The 19894-nt window shown below is 52.0% G+C and overlaps 1 protein-coding gene and 1 long non-coding RNA gene across 2 annotated transcripts in view; one reads left to right on the top strand and one right to left on the bottom strand.

Annotated features, from left to right (window-relative positions):
- ENPP6 (ectonucleotide pyrophosphatase/phosphodiesterase 6) overlaps positions 1 to 19894 on the bottom strand; it is a 127088-nt gene that overhangs the window by 10788 nt on the left and 96406 nt on the right. The window contains exons 4-6 of the mRNA XM_004481745.3: positions 18389 to 18530; positions 17389 to 17568; positions 12618 to 12755 (exon numbers count right to left, since the gene is read on the bottom strand). Coding sequence (XP_004481802.2) covers positions 12618 to 12755; positions 17389 to 17568; positions 18389 to 18530 — 460 coding nt within the window. The remainder of the gene's footprint in view (positions 1 to 12617; positions 12756 to 17388; positions 17569 to 18388; positions 18531 to 19894) is intronic.
- Positions 1 to 19894, top strand: part of LOC131279666 (uncharacterized) — a 51375-nt gene that overhangs the window by 23222 nt on the left and 8259 nt on the right. The gene's annotated exons all lie outside the window — the stretch shown is intronic.

The following is a 19894-nucleotide window of genomic DNA, read 5'->3' as shown; positions in this document are numbered from 1 at the left end:
CCTGTGCTTAATGGGCACAGCATCCCGGTGTGGACGGATGGCACTATTTCCCCCACTTTATAGTTGAAGGAACCGAAGCACAGAGAGATTAAGTGGCACTCTGAGTCACACAGGCAGTGAGAGGCAAGGCTGGATTTGCAACACAGGTTGCCTGACTCCTGGCCCTTGGACACCTCCCTCTACCCCTCAGCCCAAATTCTCTGCAGTCTGTAGAGAATAGATTTGGGGATTGGAGCGATGCAGGGTTAAGTTCCAGTGTTGCCACTTTCTAGCTCTGTGATCCTGGGCAAAATGCTTAGCATCTCTGAGCTTCGGTTTCCTTGCTGGGTATGGGGATGGTAGCTCCCGCCTTGCAGAGCTCTGGAGGATGACATGACTGGGTGCAGAGTGACGGGCGCACAGTAGGTGCTGGGTGACTGGCTGCCGCCTGGCCTCGGAGACCCCGCGTGTGGGCGAGGCACTCTGACCTGAGCAGCAGAGCCGTGGTCCTGTGAGAGCCGCACTCCTGCTCCCTGAGCTGTCGGGGCACCTGGCGCCCCATCCAGTCACACCCCGCAAATCGCTCCCTGGCATTACCGCTTTCCAAATCGCACTGTTTTATTGACTCTCTGTTTCCTGAGTTTCCTTCATCCTTTGTCCTGCCCTCTCCAGCTGTAGCTTGTGTTTTTCCATGGGAATGCTTTATTAACTTATTGCACTTCTATCTTCCACCGCTTTTTTGTTCTTTATCTGTCTATGGGGATGATCACAGCTTATCCCAGTTTAGCCTCTCAGCTAATTTAATGTGCTGCGTCTTCCTCTCACAGCACAGGCAGTGATCCCTGAAGCCCTAAATAGAGCATTTTTGCCACTGACAACATCCCGCTGAGCGGGGTAGTATGTCTACAGCCTAAAACAAAGGACGGGGTCGGTGAAACGAGATGAAGACTTAGTACCTGATTCAGAAATTACAGCCTTGGGAAACGGACTTTGGCCCAGTGGTTAGGGCGTCCGTCTACCACATGGGAGGTCCGCGGTTCAAACCCCGGGCCTCCTTGACCTGTGTGGAGCTGGCCCATGCGCAGTGCTGACGCGTGCAAGGAGTGCCGTGCCACGCAAGGGTGTCCCCCGCGTGGGGGAGCCCCACGCGCAAGGAGTGCGCCCGTGAGGAGAGCCGCCCAGCGTGAAAAGAAAGAGCAGCCTGCCCAGGAATGGCGCCGCCCACACTTCCCGTGCCGCTGACGACAACAGAAGCAGACAAAGAAACAAGACGCAGCAAATAGACACCGAGAACAGACAACCAGGGGAGGGGGGGAATTAAATAAATAAATCTTTAAAAAAAAAAAAAAAAGAAATTACAGCCTACATTCCACAAATGCAAAGGTACAAGAAACAGCGCTTCAGCCCTGAAGGTAACTGAGGATCTCTCTGCTTACAGTGAAGTCGTACTTCTATCAAAATGACACACTGCTCTTACTGATCAAATAATAATGATAATAAACCGCCTGACTATGAGAGAAAGCTGATCCCTGTGTCCCAGTGACCTAACGGACTACGTCGGGTCCTGCAGGCCGAATCTCAGAAGGGTGTCTCGATGGTTTCCCCCGCCCCCTCCGGAGCCCTCCAGCCTCTGTGGCCTGCAGGCCGAGCCATCTTCTCAAGCGCACGCACAGGAGGCTGTGCTCCTGCGGAGAGGTGTGTCAGGACCACTCAGCCCCCAGCAGGGACCCCCAGCCTGGCAGTCCCCGCTGCTGGCTGCCATCCTGTCTCCATCCCTGCCCAGCCGGGCCGCGCACTGCCACACGATGCCCCTGGTGGCCCCGGGGTGCGCCCGGCCCTCCAGGCTTGGCCAAGGGTGAGAAGGAAGGGTTAGGGGAGATGGGGTGTGTGTAGGTACTGGGGGTGGACCCGTGTGTTTCCATCACTAAGAACTCCAGCCCATCAGGGCCGCTCCCTTGGGGTGGGGAAGGGCTGGAGGGCGCCGCTCCCTGGCAGGTCAGGGAAGGAGGCGAGGAAAGCAGCCAGGGAAAGGGTGTCATGGGCGAGAGCGTTCCAGGAGGGGAGGGGGCGTCCCTGCCGGCACTGAGAGAAGGCAGCAGTTGAGGCCAAAGCCACCTGACCGCGCCAGGTGCGCTGAAGGCTCCTGGGGCCGCGGGGGAGGAGGGTGCCTTCACCCAGAAGCAGGGCCCGCGGCAGGGAGCGAGGCAGGGAGGGGCGCTGAGGCCTCGGAGACTGCCGAGCCCTCGGGGGTGCCCTGCGCGGCAGCGAGGTGGGCCGGCACCGGGAGGCCTGGTCCCGGGGGCAGGGGAGCAGCCGGTGCACCCAGGCCGTGGGCGGACACTCAGGGGCGCCGGGCGGGGGGGCGCTGGAGGGGGCGGGTGAGCCCCTGCACCGGCCCTTGGGCCTCGGCTGTGGGGAAGGCGGAACGCTAAGGAGGCCTTTTTCAGCCGGGCGGGCAGAGGAGGATGCGTGGAAAGCAGCCACGGGAGGGAGATGGCGGAGGCGCCCGGAGGAGCACGCAACTGCTCTGCTCTCAGCGCCCTTCCCAGGGGGCGATCAGGGGTAGCCCGTCAAACAGGGCGGCCATCTGCTCCCAGGGGCCTTCCAGGACCGCCCCACCCCATCCAGTGGTGGGTGGCAATGCCAGGACGCTCCTTGAGGAGCCACCAAACTGTAGCTAACCATTTCCAGGAGAACTTAGAGAAGGAACCGGAGGAGCTCAGCACTGGAAAGCATCAGAGAAATGGTTCTAATTCATTTGTTTCTCGACTTGGGTTCTTTAACTTTCTTGCTTGCGTTAAAGGAAATGCTGCTCCACTGCCTTAGCAGAATAGTGTCTATCATAAGCTTGCTTTAACTTGGGAAGCCAGGGGAATATTTATGAGATAAGAATTGGAGTTTCTAAGCTAAGACTTTGTCTCAGTCATCCTTAGTGTGACTTAAGAGGTTGGGCTCCTGCCTACTACGCGGGAGGTCCCTGGTTCAGTTCCCAGGGTCTCCTAAAGAAGACGGTGAACTGGCAGACGGGCACATACAGCAAGCTGATGCAACAAGAGACACAAGAAGAAGAACCTAATAAGAGACCCAACAAAGTAGGGAGCAGAGGTCCCAGTGCATCCTAAAGAAGACAGCGAGCTGGTGCAACGGGCAGGCACGGCGAGCTGATGCAACAAGATGATGTAACAAGAGACATGTGAGGAAAAGCATAATGAGAGACACAACAATGCAGGGAATGCAGGAACTCAAGCAATTAGGCTCCTCCCTCCCACATCAGAGGTCCTGGGGTCCACTTGCAGTGTGTCCTAAAGAAACAAAAAAAAGGAACTGACACAGCAAGTGCAAACAACGAGGGGGTGGAGAGAGATAAATTTTTAAAAGTATGTCTCTATACATACTGTAAAGAAAAACAAGACAAAAAATACCCACAAAAAATAAAAAAATAGATATATAATATATAAATATATATATATAAATAATAATAAAAGGAGAAGCGGGTACAATGAACCCTAAGTTATGTGGTTTTCTGGACCCTCGCCTCACCCATCTCTCTGAACTGGCACTTGGGGTTTCCTTTCTGGGGCTGAGTAGAGAGGTGTAAGGAATGTGGTGGGAATTGTGAGGGTGCCTTAGGAAGGAGGCTGAGGCTGGGGGAAGGGATGGAAGGACGAGAAGGAGGAGGAAGCGGCCTGAACAGCTTGTCCTGGTTATTTTTTACGTTTGCTCACGGGTAGGTTCGTGGTTTGTCTAACTCTGGGGGCATTTCCTTGTGTTTTACTGTTGCATTTTTGGACCGCATTAGCACGCAGAGTTCTCGCCCATTACTTTTGATTTTCCCTCAGTGCAGATGAGCAGATGGTTGCTAAGCCACAGGGAAAAGGACTGTGAGGAGGTAGGAGAGCAGGCCGCTGCGGGGCCACGTGGGGCCTCGGGCTCCTGCTCTGGGCCTGGGACTCCCGGGGGACCGGAGGAGCTGGAAAGCCGTGCTCCGTGGGCCCTGCCCGCCCGGAGGGACTCGGGCCCCTGCGCCCTGCCCTGCGCCCTGCGCCACCTTCTTCCACCTGCGCTCCTGCTGCGGGGCGGGCCCGAGCCCTGGCGACCGGGGCTGCGGGCTCCTGAGCCCGGCTGCGGGACGCCCGACCCTCTGCCCGCGCTCGCACACTCGGCTTGGGGGGTCAGTGAGAGGCGGGGGCCCTCCTTGTCATCATCTCCGCCGGGGACCCGAGCAGCGTCCCGCGGGAAAGCCCTGGCACGCCCTTCCCTCTGCGGGCCGCGCGCTGCTTTGAATTCCCACTCGTCTTTTCCTGAGCATATTTTTTGGCTTGCCCTGGATTAGCACCCCGAGGCCCGAGGCCGTGTCCTCTGCTCTTGGTGCGTCCCCGAGTGCAGCCCACAGGGCCCCGCTCCCGGAGGATGTGGGGGGCTGTGCGGCCTCCGAGGCACCTGCGGGGATCACCGCCCAGGGCGCCCTGCAGGGGCAGGTCCAGCGGTGCCCGGCGGCGTGCCCGGGCCTCGGGGGCCAGCGCCGGGGGTCTGGGGTACTTAAGCATGTTGATCCTCCCGTTAACCCCTGAGAGTGCCACTTTTCAGGGGCAGTGGGTCAGGGCCCCGTGTTGCCCCACTTCCGTCCTTGCTGAGGCATCTCAGCAGATCTCTAGAACCATGGGGCACACCGTTGAATGAAATGTGGACACCTACCCAAGGTGTCTTAGGGGCCTAATAAAAATTAAATCTATTTTATTCTCCTCAGACCTGACTGTAGGGAGCTTCTGCCTCCCAGAAAACAGGATAAACTTCTGAAATCGTCCCAGGCTGAACAAGGCACACAGTAACGTCCCAGCCAGGGGCGGCGGCTTCAGGTAAACCCCCTGGAGAAGTGGAGCTGGCTCGGCCGGCTCTTGAGGTTTGGCTGTGACGGTTCGGGTTGAGCTATGGTTTCTATTACAAACCACAGTTTCTCAAATTTTGTGGCACAGCTATCTTAAATTGCCCTCCAGAGAGGCATCCCGTTAGCGTGATTCCATAGAGACGCTTGCGAATGACGGTTATGAACCTTCGAGGTATGTTTGCCACACACCGCTAACAGGAAAACCAACCGTTCTCCGCGCCCTGTCTTCGAAGGCAGGGAATTTAGTTGCTAAAGGGGAATTCAGTTGCTCAGGCCTCTGGCCTCTGGTCTGACCACGCACAGCTTAAACCTCGAAATGGAAAATGCCAGAGAGCAAAATCAGCAGGGATCAAGAGAAGGCCGAACCCCCCGCGTGGCTAAAGCGGGGGGCCAGAGCCAACTGTTGGGGGGCCGGGGTGTGGGGATGGGGTTTCTCTTCTTTTCAGCGTGCCAAGGGTGAAGAGGGAACGTGTGTGCTCGCGGAGGCGTACCCAGAGGACCCTAATCACCACCAGAGAGCAGACCGCCTCCCACACTTGACGTCTGCCTTCCTGAAGCTGCATTACTTGGGCCTGTGCTGTACCACCCCGGCTGCCACTGAAGTGCAGAAGCCGTGCTTTCCAGATCGTCTTGATTTCCCCAAATATTTTGGACCCAGGCCTAACTGCCATTCAACCACAGGCCTTAGAATTGAGCCTGGCATTTCATATCCTTCGCCAGTTTTCAAAATAAATCTTTCCTCCAGGGAAAAGCACTGGCCTCCCTTGGAAGCTTGGGCCCGAGTGTGGCTCCGTCTCTCTCAGATTAGAAGAGTTCAGAGGGTCAAGGGGGAGCGCCGCACCCCGCTCTGTGCGCCTGTGCCGGGGCGGGGGGTTGCGCGCTGTGCAGGACACACCATGGGCTGTGGTCCTTGGAAGCTGAGAGGGGACTGGTCTGTCCCGCCCTTGAGGGCAGCTCTTAATTCAGTGAAGCTGAGAACTGCCCGTGGTTTCAATACTTCCCCGGCCAGATCCCTCTCAGAGCGAAAGGCCGGGCGTAGCTTTCCTCCCTGCTGAGTCGGTCACTGATTTACAAGCCTGTCGATAAGTAACCAGGATTCGACTGTCTCAATACTTATCAATTCCATGCAAAGGCAGGTAGGCACCTTCATCGTGGACTATGTTCGTAGAGGAAAATGAAAATCGAGATGCCAAAGGCCTCCCCTCAAGGAACTTCCATTAGAGTGCTGAGGAGAGCAGAGGCCAGAGCTCCAGGGAAAGGTTCCCGGCCTTGCGCTCCAAGGAGGAGGGATTTAGGACGTTGTTGGCTGTTTCAAGGAAGGGATGGCAAATGAGGTGGGCTTTGTGGGAGAAGCAGAAATTTAGAAAGAAAGCACATTCAGGCTCCACTGATGACGATGTATTGGGCTGACTGGAGCTAAGGGAAGCCCTGAGCACAGCCAGGGGCAGGCGGTGGATTCTGCTAAGGAAATTGCTCACCCACCGAGCACTTACGTCTAACACTTAAGTCTGGATTATTTTCAGAAACAAGAAAATGTTGGCTCAGGTATGTGCCCCTCACAGCGGTAACAGGGAAGGACACGCCTGGGGGTGAGGGAGAGAAAAGGAGAAGAATGGACAGCTGAGCCGCTGTGGAGGCTTTCGCAGAGCTGACACCCGCGGGAAAAACATAAATCAGAATGCTAGACCTGCCGCTTCTGCTCGCGCGAGGGAGCTGGGCGTGTCTCTAGACCCCGCGGGAATCAGAAGGGTGAGTCCCTGACTCTGAGCTACGAAATGAGAACAACGAGCACTTGGGTGGAAGCCGTGGGCATCTGGGGGACCTTGGGAGACGTGGACAGGTGCGTACCTCATGGTCACAGCCGGATTCAAGTCCTGGCTTTGCTACTCCTAGCCAACTTTTAAGACATTTAAAGCTCTGAGCCTCAGTTAATTCATCAGTGAAGTCAAGATAATATCCACAATGCAAAGTCACTGAGAGAATTAAAGCTGGTCACCAGGAGATGCTTAGTTTGAGGTAGCTATTGTGGTTGTTGGCACAGGTTTTAAAAATATTTTTTTTTAAATCTCTAGTATCAGCAAAACATCAAATAGCTTGATATGCATGTCACGCAAAAATTTTCTTGGGGGAGTGGAGGATTTATTCTCTAATTTTTAATGATCCAGGCATGATAAATGAAGATTATTTTTACTGTACCCAGTATTACTAGCTAAAGGTAAGTGAGGGGAGCAGATGTGGCTCACGCCGTTCAGTCCTCTGGGAGGCCCTAGGTTCAGTTCCCAGTGCCTTCTAAAAACAAAAACAACAACAGCAAACAAAGAAGCCAGCTCAGGGCTGTAGATGTGGCTCTGTGGTTGAGCACTGGCTTCCCACATGTGAGGTCTAGGGTTCAAGTCCCCGCCTCCACACTTAAAAAAAAAGAAGCTGTCAAGATGCCATTGATAATCTCTATCATTTGTAGGTCAACATGAGAAATATAAGAATTTTTGTGGAAAGGGTTTCCCATTGCACTTAAGATAAAACGCCACGTCTCTCCAGTGGCCTGGCCTGGCCGTGCCCCTGCTGATGGGCTAGCCTCCTTATGCCACTTCTCCTCTCCCACACTCGCCACCCTTGGCCACTGGGTCCACTCTGGTTTCTCTCATTCTCGAAGCTCATTTCTGCCTCAGGTTCTCCCAGCACCCCGCTCCCCTGGCCTGGAGAGCACCCCCTCCTCCTGATTGCTGACCGCCCATTCTTCAGCGGTTTTCACCTCGAGTGTGTTTTCTCAGAGTGACTTTCCTGTCGACTCCCCCAGTCTAAATTGGGTTCCCTACCCTCCCAGGTTTTTTCTTTCATAGCACTCTTCTTCTTCATAGCACTTAACACAATCTGAAATTGCATGTTTACTGATTTGTATGGCATGGCATGGTTGGCTCCTCCCCTCTATGGAACGAGACCTTTGCAGGGTAAATTACGCGTCCTGAGCACTTAGCAGATATATGTTGAACTTGAGGGATGAATGGAACTGCTCCCTGAGCGTCCTTCCGCTGCCCGAGATGTGCGGACAGTGCAACTGCCCACATCCATTTTGCAGCACCCCCGGGCCAGGGAGGGGTGTGTGGTTGGCGGAGAACTTTTTGTCAGTGGGGGGTGAGTGAACCTGAGTTGCTGCAGGAAAACAGCACAGGCTGGAAGAAAGGAGCGGCTTTACTTTTGTGTAGGTTACAAAGCAAAACACAGTGCAGGGCTTGAATGACCCCCAGGCGGTGAGGAACAGTGGGAAGATTTTCCAGAAGATAGCGGCAAAGCCCTAGAGCAGGAGAGGAGGCAGGGACGTCAGTTAGGAAACCCTGTTCCCCTCCCTTGAACGCGGGAGCGGGGCTGGTATAAAAGGTGCAACGCACGCCTGCCCTGTGTACTGCGGGAAAGCCCACCCCTTAGATGCCTGCCCTTTAAGGAAGCAAGAACAGAGAGCGCTGACTGGTTGGACACCCAACCAGCGTATTAAAAGGTGCAGGAGCAGAAGCAAACCGGGAGCCCCTGGGAGAGGAGCTCGCCCTTACGTGGCAGCGTCAGCAGTCACACTGGATAACTGCAGTTCCAGGTGACAACTTGAATCAGTTTCCCTGTTTCTGTTAGAGCGGCTGCCTGAGAATCTGCAAAACTTAAATTGGCAGAAAGTTGGTGTTTATATGGCAAGGGTGATTTTACTGAGGAAGCCAAATCTTGCGCGCGTACGGGATGACGGCTGTAGGGAGGAAGCGGGGGGAGTGGGAATCTGCGTTACTGGCCACCAACCAGCATCAACTTGTCTTGACTCAGCTGTTTTCCTAATCATGTCTAAGCCAGAAAACAGACTCCTCTGCCAGCTAAACTCAAACCCGAAGAGACTACTTTCTGGGCTGAGAACTTGGCTATGCTGCAGACATGAAGCACAATTCAGCACAAGAAAATGATCCCGTGTGTGGCGTCCTGGTGTGTGTGTAGGTTATGAAGCAAGACACACCATTCCTTTACCATTTGGGGAGAAGTTTTGCAAGTAGGAATGTGAAATGCATAGCCCTGGCACAGAGCAGGAGTAAGGATATAGCATGGGGTTTTCAATTCTCTGTAGAGAAAGTATAGTAAAACATAGAAATATGTAAAAGAAAAAAAGTCAAAGCCAATAAGAAAAGGACGGGTATTTGCTTTTAGGATTATTAAGAAGGTAAATAAATAAGACCACATTGTTAAAGTAAAATCAGAAAAGTGTAGTTTTTACGTAGGATGTCTTAAAAATAAAAATCCATAAATTCTGGGCCAAGTCTAAAATGATTAAGGTTATTCAGTTTAGGAAACTAAGGAGCAAAAAGGAATGATTAAGAGATATCCAAATTTCTCTGAAGACTCAGGGACAACTATGAGTTTTTGGAGAAACATCTGTGCTCTTTTGTTATAGACTCCATAAGTTATATTTAATTTAATTGATTGTGCTTTCCTCTTTGGGTTGACTATTAGGAAACCCAGGATACATTGTATTATGCTGTGGTCTTGTATTTTCAGAACTGACGATAAACACAATGCAGAAGCTCCAGTAGAATTAGAGATAGTAACAAAAAGATAGCTCTTATAATTGTTGTTGACCAAAATTTTAAAAATAAAATGTTCTTGATATATCTGTCACCTGAAAAATGTAAAATAACTTTAGGTGCAGGGCATTGAAACTTTTTTGGAGCAGTAGAGGGGAGTAGTTCATTCTAAAGTTTTTTGTGATCCAAGCATGATAAAAAAAAGATTCTTCTTTATGGTATCCATTATTACTAATTAAAGGTGTTTGAAATGCCACTGATAGTCTCTATACTTAGTGGGTTAATATTAATCTTTCAGAAAGAATCTTATTTTTTCCCATCCTATTTATCCTCCTTCAGATTTCTTTCTTTCTTTAACTTTCTCCTTCATGTATCTTTGAAATGACCTCAAATCTCCTTTTTGAGATAGTTAAAAGAAATCGTCAATAGTTAGGCATTTTCCTTTTAATTTTTTGCATGTGGCTTCTACCCTCTTCTTAAGCCATACAATGAAATGTTGGGTAATCCTTGCTGCTTGATTCTTAGTCTGATTTACTCGAATGTGTGTGTATATATATGTGTGTTTGTGCAACATACACAAAAGTACTGTGATATGATGTGTAATACAGTAGACTGCAGCAGAGTGTAATGTCCAGCCACGTCTGGCCTGTGCCTCCAAGGACACTGCCCTCGGCCGGCGCTGCAGGGCGGCTGAGCGCAGCTCCAGGCAAGTGGAGGCACCCAGGCTTGCCGCTGGGCTCTCCGAGCAGGCCGCCGCGGCTGGAGTAGTGCGGGTGGCGTAGCCTGTCCTTGCTCTTCTCTCCCATCCTTTCCAGAGTCTCTAAGCTTTAGGAGCACAGTCCGCTGAGTCTCCATCCTAGGTGTCGTTTTGTCTGCGACTGTGGCCCCCCCGGTCTGCGGGTTCAGCACAGCCTGTAGCTCAGCACCAAGGGTTGTCTAGTCTACATGGTAAGTTGATGCTGAGACAGGAGGGGAAGTTTGCCACGGGTTCTGGGCAGAAGTGGATTTATACTATGGTTTAGAAAGCGTGAGCATCGGGGCCTCTCGCTGGTGGAGGCCTCTCCCTAGTCCCTGTACTGAGCTTTGTGTTCATAATTACGGGCTCTTTTCTTAAGAGACAAACTCCCCCTCCACCCCCTATCTATAATCTTCAGTAGCCCAGAAAACCTGGTTCTGGAATATGCTTTCCTCCTTGATAAAAGTAAGAACCATACAATGAGGAGCCCACCCCTCTTTCCAGCTTTTGGATGTCCTGAGGGGATGTGATGCTTGGAGCTGCAGCAGCCATCTTGTGACCTTGAGGGGGAAGCCAAAAGAATTGCAGAAGAGCTGACTCAGGGCCTGGGTATCATGGAATTGCTGGATTAACCCAAACCTGGAACTGCCTACCTCAAGGCTTCTGGTTATGCCAAATAATATATAAGCTACATTTACTCAAGTCATCTATTATGTATAACCAAGAGTATCTGAACTGATACCTCTGGGGCCCCCATTCCTGCTTTGAGTCACCCATAAGATGACTTGCCCCTTCTCACCGGATGCGGGCTGCCAAGATACCAGGTCTAAGGACGGAAACGTTTTAGACAGCACGTGCCGCTCGAGCAGCTCCAGCAGTGCCTGTCCCACTCCGGGGAGGGCCCAGGCCTCTCCCACTGGACCTGAGCTGGCACCTCAGGAGCTGCCCGGTGCCTTCATGGGAACCTCTGGCTTTTCACTCCCCTACCTAAGCCCGTCACCCACCCAATGCCCCCAGTCCTCTCTGCATCCTTACACTCTTCTCCCTACCATGGGCCAGCCTCTCAAGAGCAGCTGATCGCAGTGGAATATGGGAAAGTGAGTGACAGGTTCGCACAATTACACTAAGAAGTGAGTGAAAGCTACCTGGGGATCGACCCTCATAGTCTATGGCATGTTAAAATTCAAAGCAATTCCACTAGAATTTTATAAAGTGAAAATACTCAAAAATAAAACCTGTGGGTGCGACAGAGGTTGACTTTTTGGAGTAAAGTAACTTAATGACCAATACTGACTATGGGCAATACTGACAGGGCCGTATTTACACAAGGCCCTGAGAAAAGCACTCCGAGTGAAAATGCCATCCAGGTGAACATCCAACAGCGTGATAAAGTGGAGAGACATTTTGGTTCTTAGAGGACAGAGCTCTGGGGCCTTGTAAAGCACGGTGGTATGGACAGCCACATCCTGATGACCAGAAAGGCCACGGTTGGCCTCTGGTGTGGAAGAGCCGCTGACATTTCTAACCCACTTGCTTTGTTGCCAGGTCCTCTGTGACCGGGTGCTTCTCTTTGTCTTGGAGTACTCAGCAGCAACTCAGTCATCCCGAATGACTGAACTTCACATCGCCGGGAGCAGGTGCCTCGACTTCTACCCGTACCTAAATGTGCTCCTGCTCACCTTCCCTTGTCCTCCCTCTGGCTGAATAAATATGGGTCTTAGACCTCTACACGGCCGACCACAACCAACACTCTCCTTTCCCACCACCTGCCGCTCTCGTTCACCCTGTGGGCCCATCAATTTCCAACCCACCTTCAAACTCGTGTCTCGAACATCGCCCATGCCCTCTTCAGGATTTGATTCTAAACAGGACATGCCACTGCAGATTCCCCTGCAGGGCTGGGCCGTGCCACCCTGGCCCCAGATCATGAACTGACATGAAGGCCTGATGAGCGTAGAGTTCAGGCAGACAAGGAGGAAGCGGCTGAAGGCATTCCCACACGAGGCAATTAGGGTTTGGACCGAAAATGCAAGATAATCTCCTCTGTAAAATCAAGTTGGCAAACTGGGGAACTGGATCTATGGAGTTTTCTTTGCTACGTATTTATCTTAAAGGTGAAAGCAAAGCCTGGCCTCTCTTTGCTTTTGGCTGCCCTAAAGCAATTTCTTTCATTCACAGTAATTGTTCCGCTTTACACCGAACAGGTTACATTGTACGCCTGGGTAATTGAGTTAAGGCTGTTTGTTAAAACAAGGCGAGTCTGGAGCCGGGGAGTCTAAGCTGTGGCTCTGGATCCGCCTGCAGTTTGTGAAGTCACCTGGTCAAGACTTCCGAGTCTCTAAACCAGCAAGTAATGCAATGAATGACACGACAGTGAAAACGAAGTACAGATCTGAGTCATTATTTGTCTTTGGACTGTTTGATAGAACTTGCATAATGAAGCAATTGTCATGTTTTTAATAATTACCTCAGTAATGAACCACCCTTCATCGGCCACTAAGGTCAAAGGAGAGACAAATTTCCCTTTCTTGTAATAGAACCTGCTTGGAATGTCTTCTTTCTCGTAGACAGTCATGTGTTCCACCGTTCTCAGTTTGTTATACAGCTGCAAAGAAAAGCAAGAAAGACCAGTATTGCAGTCTCTTTCTTAAATAGAGATGAATAGTTAGTTGAATGGGGGAGGGAGGAACTTTATAAGTATAGGAGAGAAAAAAACAAACCAAAAAACCCTGATAGATTTGACAACATAAAAACGAGAAACTTTTATAAGTCTCAGAAAACAAGGTGGCTTTATCCACGAAGGCTGAAGAAAACCTGCACACCCTATGAGCTAACAAATCAACTCTCTGGAATACAGTGAGAAACTCTCTACAGACATTTAGAGGTCAATGGGAAGAGCCCAAATGCCCAGCACCGTGGAGAAGATAAATGAATCATGCTGTGTTTCCACAATGCAATAATTATTCAGCAATGAAGACAAACAATTACAGCTACAGAAAACACATGGAGGAATCTCAGGAATCTAGGTTGAGAGAGAAAATAAAAAGCAAGTTGCAGAAGAATACAGGCAGGATTTTTCCTATTAGATAAAGTAAGAGAAGTACTAAACTAAATTGCGTACGTGGTGAAACATGAGATTTGTGGGAATGGTGACTCAAAATTCAGAACAGGGCAGAACACACAAAAGACGTCACAGATTATGGCAATGTCCTATTTCTTAAATATTTGGTGGGTGTAAGTTGTCCACTGTAACATTATCCTCTATACTTTATACATATTTTATAATGATTCTGTTGTATCTACTTAAAAATGAATAAGAAAATTACAAGAAGTTTTTACATCCAGAATGCCATGATAAAAGGCAAATGAGAAATTGGTCTGCCGAACGTTAACTACCATCAAGACCTAGGAAAGAGAGTTGGTTCATTAACTTGACCTAGAACATGTCCTACCTACACTTGAGTCTTAGCAGTGCTAGGTAATCTTTTGTCGGTAATTACAGTACCAACTTCATGGTGAAGCTGTAACTGTACGCATACAGTCGGTTCCTGATATTTGCTTTAGTTACATTTTATAAATTCATCATGAACACTCTCACAAGTCTCTGTTCATAACATTTTCATCAGCCAATCAACACAGAAGCTTTTATTCTGTGTGTTTCTGTTTAAAGCTGTGTTATTTAATATATATTGCTGATTCATTATCTATCACAGTTAGAACCCTGTAACTCGTGCCGGAAAGAAGCTTATCGAATGTGTGTCTTTTCTCTGAGGCACCTCCCGGCCTTCTTGCACTTCAAAACACCCGACAGGAATTCAGGACATGCTTGGGACCTATTTTATTTTATTTTATTTTTTTATTTATTTTTAAGATTTCTTTCTTTCTCTCCATTCCCACCCCCTCCACCCCAGCTGTCTGTTCTCTGTGTCTATTTGCTGCATCTTCTTCTTTGTCCACTTCTGTTGTTGTCAGAGGCATGGGAATCTGTGTCTCTTTTTGTTGCGTCATCTTGTTGTGTCAGCTCTCTGTGTGGGCGGCGCCATTCCTGGGCAGGCTGCACTTTCTTTCGTGCTGGGCGGCTCTCCTTACGGGGTGCACTCCTTGCGTGTGGGGCTCCCCTACGCGGGGGACACCCCTGTGTGGCAGGGCACTCCTTGCGTGCATCAGCACTGTGCATGGGCCAGCTCCACACGGGTCAAGGAGGCCCGGGGTTTGAACCGTGGACCTCCCATGTGGTAGATGGACGCCTTAACCGCTGGGCCAAGTCCACTTCCCGGGACCCATTTTAAACAGCAAAATCACCCACAAAAATCACGAAACTGTGAAGATATGGCACTAAATACACTGTGCAAAGACCTCTGTTGACAGTATCAGAGCTGAAAGCAGGAGGTAGAGCATGGCCTTGCCTGGCCTCAGCTTGGAACGTGTGTGTGGGGCTCCTCAAATGTTTCACTGCTCTGTGCCTGTCCGCAAAGGACCACGAAAGCTCTGCAGGTGTTGATTTTGAGGTTACAAATAAATTTTAGTAAGTAGGCAAATTTGCAAACAGAGTCTTTGACAAATGTGGACTGACTGTATTTCCAGTATTTACCAGCAGCTTAGATATTTATGTCTACATGACTAAAATCAACTGGCTAATGTTGACCTGCTGACCTTTAGTCCAATCAGGCATATCTTCCTGAGTTCTGAAAATAAAATTGAGGTATCAACAAACTCTGAAAAATCGTTTCCAGGCTGTTTGGTAGAGTGGAGCAATTCTTAAAGAAAGTAGGATGCTGTGACAGTTTGAGATTGTTTTTGTGAATCCCAGAGAGATAAAGATTATGTTTGTAAACTAATCTGTTCTTCTGGGTGTGGCACCTTTTGATTGTATTACCTTCAGTGAGGAGCCTCTGGTTAAGTTTACTTGATAAAATCAATTTGGGGCTGCTGATGGGACTGTGTCAGTAAGGTGACCTCAGGCTGAGTCCCCACCCCCTTGACTGGCCCATATAGACACCCACTCCAGAAGTCTCCCCAGAGGAGAGAACTTTGTCATTTTGATCTGACCATGTGACAGAAAGGAGAAGGCTCAAATACTAAAGCCCCAGGAGAGGTCCACCATTTGCCTGACAGCTTGCAGCTGACCTTGGGAGGAGAGCCGAGACTTCTATAAAAAGCCCAGGAAGAAATGAGCCCTCTGCCAGGAGAGAGAGGAAGTCCTGAGAGAGCAGCCCTGTGCCAGCCTGTGCCGAGAAAGAGAAAGCCCCGGGGGAGGCTGAGCGCTCGCAGGCACAGTGGCCGTCTTGCGTCAACATGTGGCAACTGACTGTGGTGAGAAAGCAACCTTCAAATGGACTCTTTAGGGCCTTGTAACTGCAAACATTTTCCCCAAAGAAATACCCTTTCTAAAAGCCAACAGATTTCTAGTATTTTGCAGCAGCACCTCTTTGGCAAACTAATACAGGTGAATTTGCAGAGATGTGGGATAAGTGGAAAACCTGATGACACATAACGGGTCCCACAAACTGTTGTGCCCATCGCTTGACCAATGGTCACCCACACACACCCCTGCTTTTGAACGTACCAAAGGCTTGAGGCTGCTTGCGACTGCCTGACTTAAATGCCCCCTTGGAAACAGATCTTTCCACTCATAAGCTACTGATACTAAAGCATTCTGGGGAAGGCACGTTCCTAAGTGCCAAATTGGAAATAGAGATGATCTTCCTTGCCAGGGAAACAGAACTTCTTTGCGAGCAACCATTTAGGGTGAGAGCTGTCGTTGTGTAAATATTCTTGCTGCTTTCCTGTTTAAGGAGTTCTTGGGGATCTTGTGTGGTGTTCCGCACCTCCGGTTCCTAACCGTTGGGGGCCTGTGAGAGAAAGAGGCGTCTGCTGGGGCACGGGCAGGGCTGGGGAGGAGGGGCAGGTGGGCACCTGTGTTCCTCAGCTCCACATAGAAGCTCTGGGTGGGAGTGGGCAGGGTGGGAGAGAGGGGTCTCTCCAGGCAAGGGGGGTGGATGCTGGGACTCTGGCAAAGAGCTCAGCAAGGCGACCGACCAGCCTACATCGGCCGTCCCTCCGCGTGGCACCCCCGACGTGGACGCAGGCGCAGGACCACGGCCTGTTCTTGGTGCCCTGCCTGGCCCCTGGGCCTCCCCGAGGACGAGAGCCCCTTCCTGAACCAGGTGAGCTTTGCCCACAGAGCCCGCATTGGGAGGGGGCTAGGCAGCCTGGGGACAAAGCGGCCGCCGGCGGGGTCGCTCGTTCCTCCTGAAACGGTTACTTGGGAAGAATGGCGAGCAGAGGTAAGATCATCTCGGGGCGGTGAGTTCCTGGTGGGCAGTGACGGGGAGGGGAGCTTTGTCGCACAACTGGCACATTGAGGAAACTCAGCCACACCATCTTGGGAACGTTCCCCTTTATTGGTACGTTCATAATACAGTCATAATACCTAGCACGTACAAGCAGGGCGCCCAGGAGGGCAGCTGTACCCCACCTCCACTCTCACTGACCGAGACGAAACAGAGGGTGCAGGTGAGGTCTTGCCCAGTCACCACCTGATGACACAAGCTAGCACTGCACATCCTTTATCTTGATTAATATAGACTCAGTGAAGACTGAAACCCAAGGCAGACAGCATTGTGCTCGTTTTAGAGAAGAGCAAACAGAGTTAGGGGGATCAACAGTTGGACAGAGGTGGTTCAGCAAGCAAGTGGCAAATGGGTCATCAGCCTCCAGAGTCCAAGCTCCTAATGCTGCTCTGTATTACAGTATTAATACTACAGGGACAGGATAGGGAAGCAGATGTGGCTTGAGTGATTGAACTCCCACCTACCACAAACATACCAGTTTGGTTCCTAGAACCTCCTGGAGAAGGTGAGCTGGTGCTACGGGCAGGCACAGTGAGCTGATGCAACAAGATGACACAACAAGGAGACACACAGAGGAAACGCAACGCGAGACACAACAAAGCAGGCAGCTGAGGTGGCTTAGAGATTGAGCACCTCACTCCCACGTGGGAGGTCCCTGGTTCAGTTCCTGGTGCCTCCTAAAGAGAAGACGAGCAGACACAGAGAGCACACAGCGAATAGACGCAGAGAGGAGAGAGAGAGTGCAAAACATGGGTGGGGGTGGGGATAAACAAATAAAAATAAATCTTAAAAAAACTGCTACAGGGAGAGGATGAAGCATGAGTGTCCTACTCCCTTCCACTCCCCGCTCCCATCCCCCTCCTCCCACCCTCATGCATTCCTTGCCTCTGAGTGTTTTCCAGGGGCTGGCCAGAGGCTCACAACAGGCCCCCGGTCCTTCACTTGCTGCAGGTCATTCAGGCTGATGTAATTGTTCAGCTCAATCACTTTGTCCATCCAGAAAACGTCAGTCATCCCGTGATCGGAGAAGACGACGACATTGAGGTCGTCCCGCAGCCCCCGCTCCTGTGGGTTTGTCAACAGCAGGCATTACGGCCCTGAAAGGGAGGCTCTTACACTTTGAAAGGCTCATAAAAAGATTTTAGAAACTGAAAATTAGAGGAGAGTTCTTAGGCAGGAGGGAAGTGATCCCGGATGATGGGCAGAGGGGTAGGGAGAACTACTAGCAGTGAAAACTGTAAGTACCTGTATGAGGAAATGCACACAAAGGCTAATGGCTTACCTATCGGTAAATGCTTACAGAAAGGCTGTAGGAGAAAAGATGCGGTCTGAATTCTGAATTTAATTGTCTACTAATCTGCCCTGATGAGACACAGTTCAAAGTCACAAACAGAAGCACCGTCCAATAGGGGCTGAAAGGGAGACAGCGCTGTTAGCTCCTGAAGACACGCTCTGTTTTCACCTTCTTTGGCTCTCTCAGCAAACTTGGGTGGAAGGAGAAGTATCACCCATTTCACAGATGGGGAGAATAAAGCACAGGGCAGTTCAATAAAACTTTGAGAGCAAGCTAAAAAATAAAATAAATTTATGAAGGTAGAAATAAAAACCTTGCTGAAAGTCATTCATTCCGTCAGTGTATAGCAAAATCCGGGGCGGAGCCCAGGCCGGGCTCCCAACGCCCGTGCTAAGCTGCGGGCGATCATCGACCTGGCCCCCTCTCAGGTTCGCCCAGGAAGTAATGGTGGTCTGGGCCGGTTCCAGCGCGCTGGCCGGGCCGGGCCGACACGGGGTACCCTAAGGGGAGAGCGAGGAGGAGACGCCCTCCCGCCCTCTGGATGAGAAGGAAGGGGCCGCGGGCGGGAGGCGGGCGGTCCTGCCTGCTCACCTGGATCCACTGGGTCAGGTGCCGCAGCACGGCGTCCACGGCCTGCAGGGCGGCCTTCCTCTGCGGCGACGCGGGGCCGTGGTGGTGGCCCTCCACGTCGATGCGCTCGTGGTAGATGGCCGCCAGGTCTGCCCGGCCACTCCTGCGGGAGCAGAGAGGACGGGCGAGGGGGCGCCGCCGGCTGGCCCCTGCCGCCCGCCTGGCCCCCTGCCGCCCGCCTGGCCCCCTGCAGGCGTCAGCGCCTACCCCGTGGCCAGGCAAACCTCAGCCAGCAAAGCGGGCTCTCCAGGGGAGACACGGGAGTCCCGGGCCACGGCCTGCTGGTCCTGGGCATCTCGGTGACGGAGAGCCAGGCAGCGTGGCTCTTGGTCCTTCCCCTTGCCTTGTCCTCCTGTCCCCAAGAACTGGAAGACGCGACACTAGAGAGACGGCCGCTCTCACAGCTCTGCCCTCATCGCCGCCTGTCGTCTGAGGTCCAGAATAACCGGAGGTGATCGTTCAATCTCTGTTGCTAAGTTATTGGTGGGTTTTCAAGGCAGCCTCTAAACTGAAAAACTGGATTTAGGTTTGAACTGACCGGCAAGAATCGGAACAAGCTTTACCGCAAGAATTTGGGGGGAAGCAGACTTAGTGTGCAGGGCCTCACGTCAACAGACGCCCCAGACCTGCCAAGGGTCAGGACTAACGCGGATGTGGAGTGAATTCCAGCGGTCACGGCCCAGCGGGGGGGGCCAGGAGACCCTGGTTCTGGCAAAACTCCCTGCTGGCTGGCCCCGAGGCCCCTCAGCGCCTGCAGGGCTGGGCGAGAAGGGGCAGGAGCTAGACTTCTAAACCGTCGCAGGTTTCTAGAGCAGCGTGTGGGGGGAACCCCACGCCAAGCACACCTCCCTCTTTGCGCGGCCTCCACAGCACTCCCCCCTCAGCTCTGCCCACTCCTCCCCCAGAGCCCGGGCGGAGCGAGGAGGGGACCCTGGCCACGACAAGCTCGCCTCCAGTCGCCCAGGAAAGGGGAGGCAGGAAGAAGACACGGCGTTCCTCTGCTTGGGTTTTACGAGGGCCAGTCACTAATCCTCTTGCTGGACTGCCTTATGTGTTTTGGAAAATGCTGTTTTAAATACGGACACACACGCCTCTCCGGCGTGGCCTCCCCAGGCTCCGACGCTGAAGGCAGCGCGCGCCCAGGCCCCCACATGTGGTTCTCCCCGCCCGGGACGAGAAGCGTCTGCAGGAGGCGGGCTGCTGGGTGGGCCCTGCTGGAGTGCAGCGGCGTCGCCTGCAGGACCCGGGGAGTTAGCGCCTCCAGGACGCTGGCTCCCAGGGCTTGCCGGGGCCCTCCTGGTGCTCCTGCAGCAGGCTGCTCCCTCCGGGGCCACCGCGCTTCACACTGGGCTGTAACTGCCCACTTGCATTTCGTTTCCCTTCCACATGTGGGAGGGTCTGTCACCCTGGAGGCAGTGATTCATTCACCATCACGGCTCTGTTCCAGCGTTTGGCACACAGTTGGAG

The sequence above is a fragment of the Dasypus novemcinctus genome, chromosome 1 (genome assembly GCF_030445035.2).
Source record: "Dasypus novemcinctus isolate mDasNov1 chromosome 1, mDasNov1.1.hap2, whole genome shotgun sequence".
NCBI classification, from domain to species: domain Eukaryota; kingdom Metazoa; phylum Chordata; class Mammalia; order Cingulata; family Dasypodidae; genus Dasypus; species Dasypus novemcinctus.
Note: the sequence above shows the minus strand (reverse complement) of the source record. Positions and strands in the feature narration are given on the sequence as shown.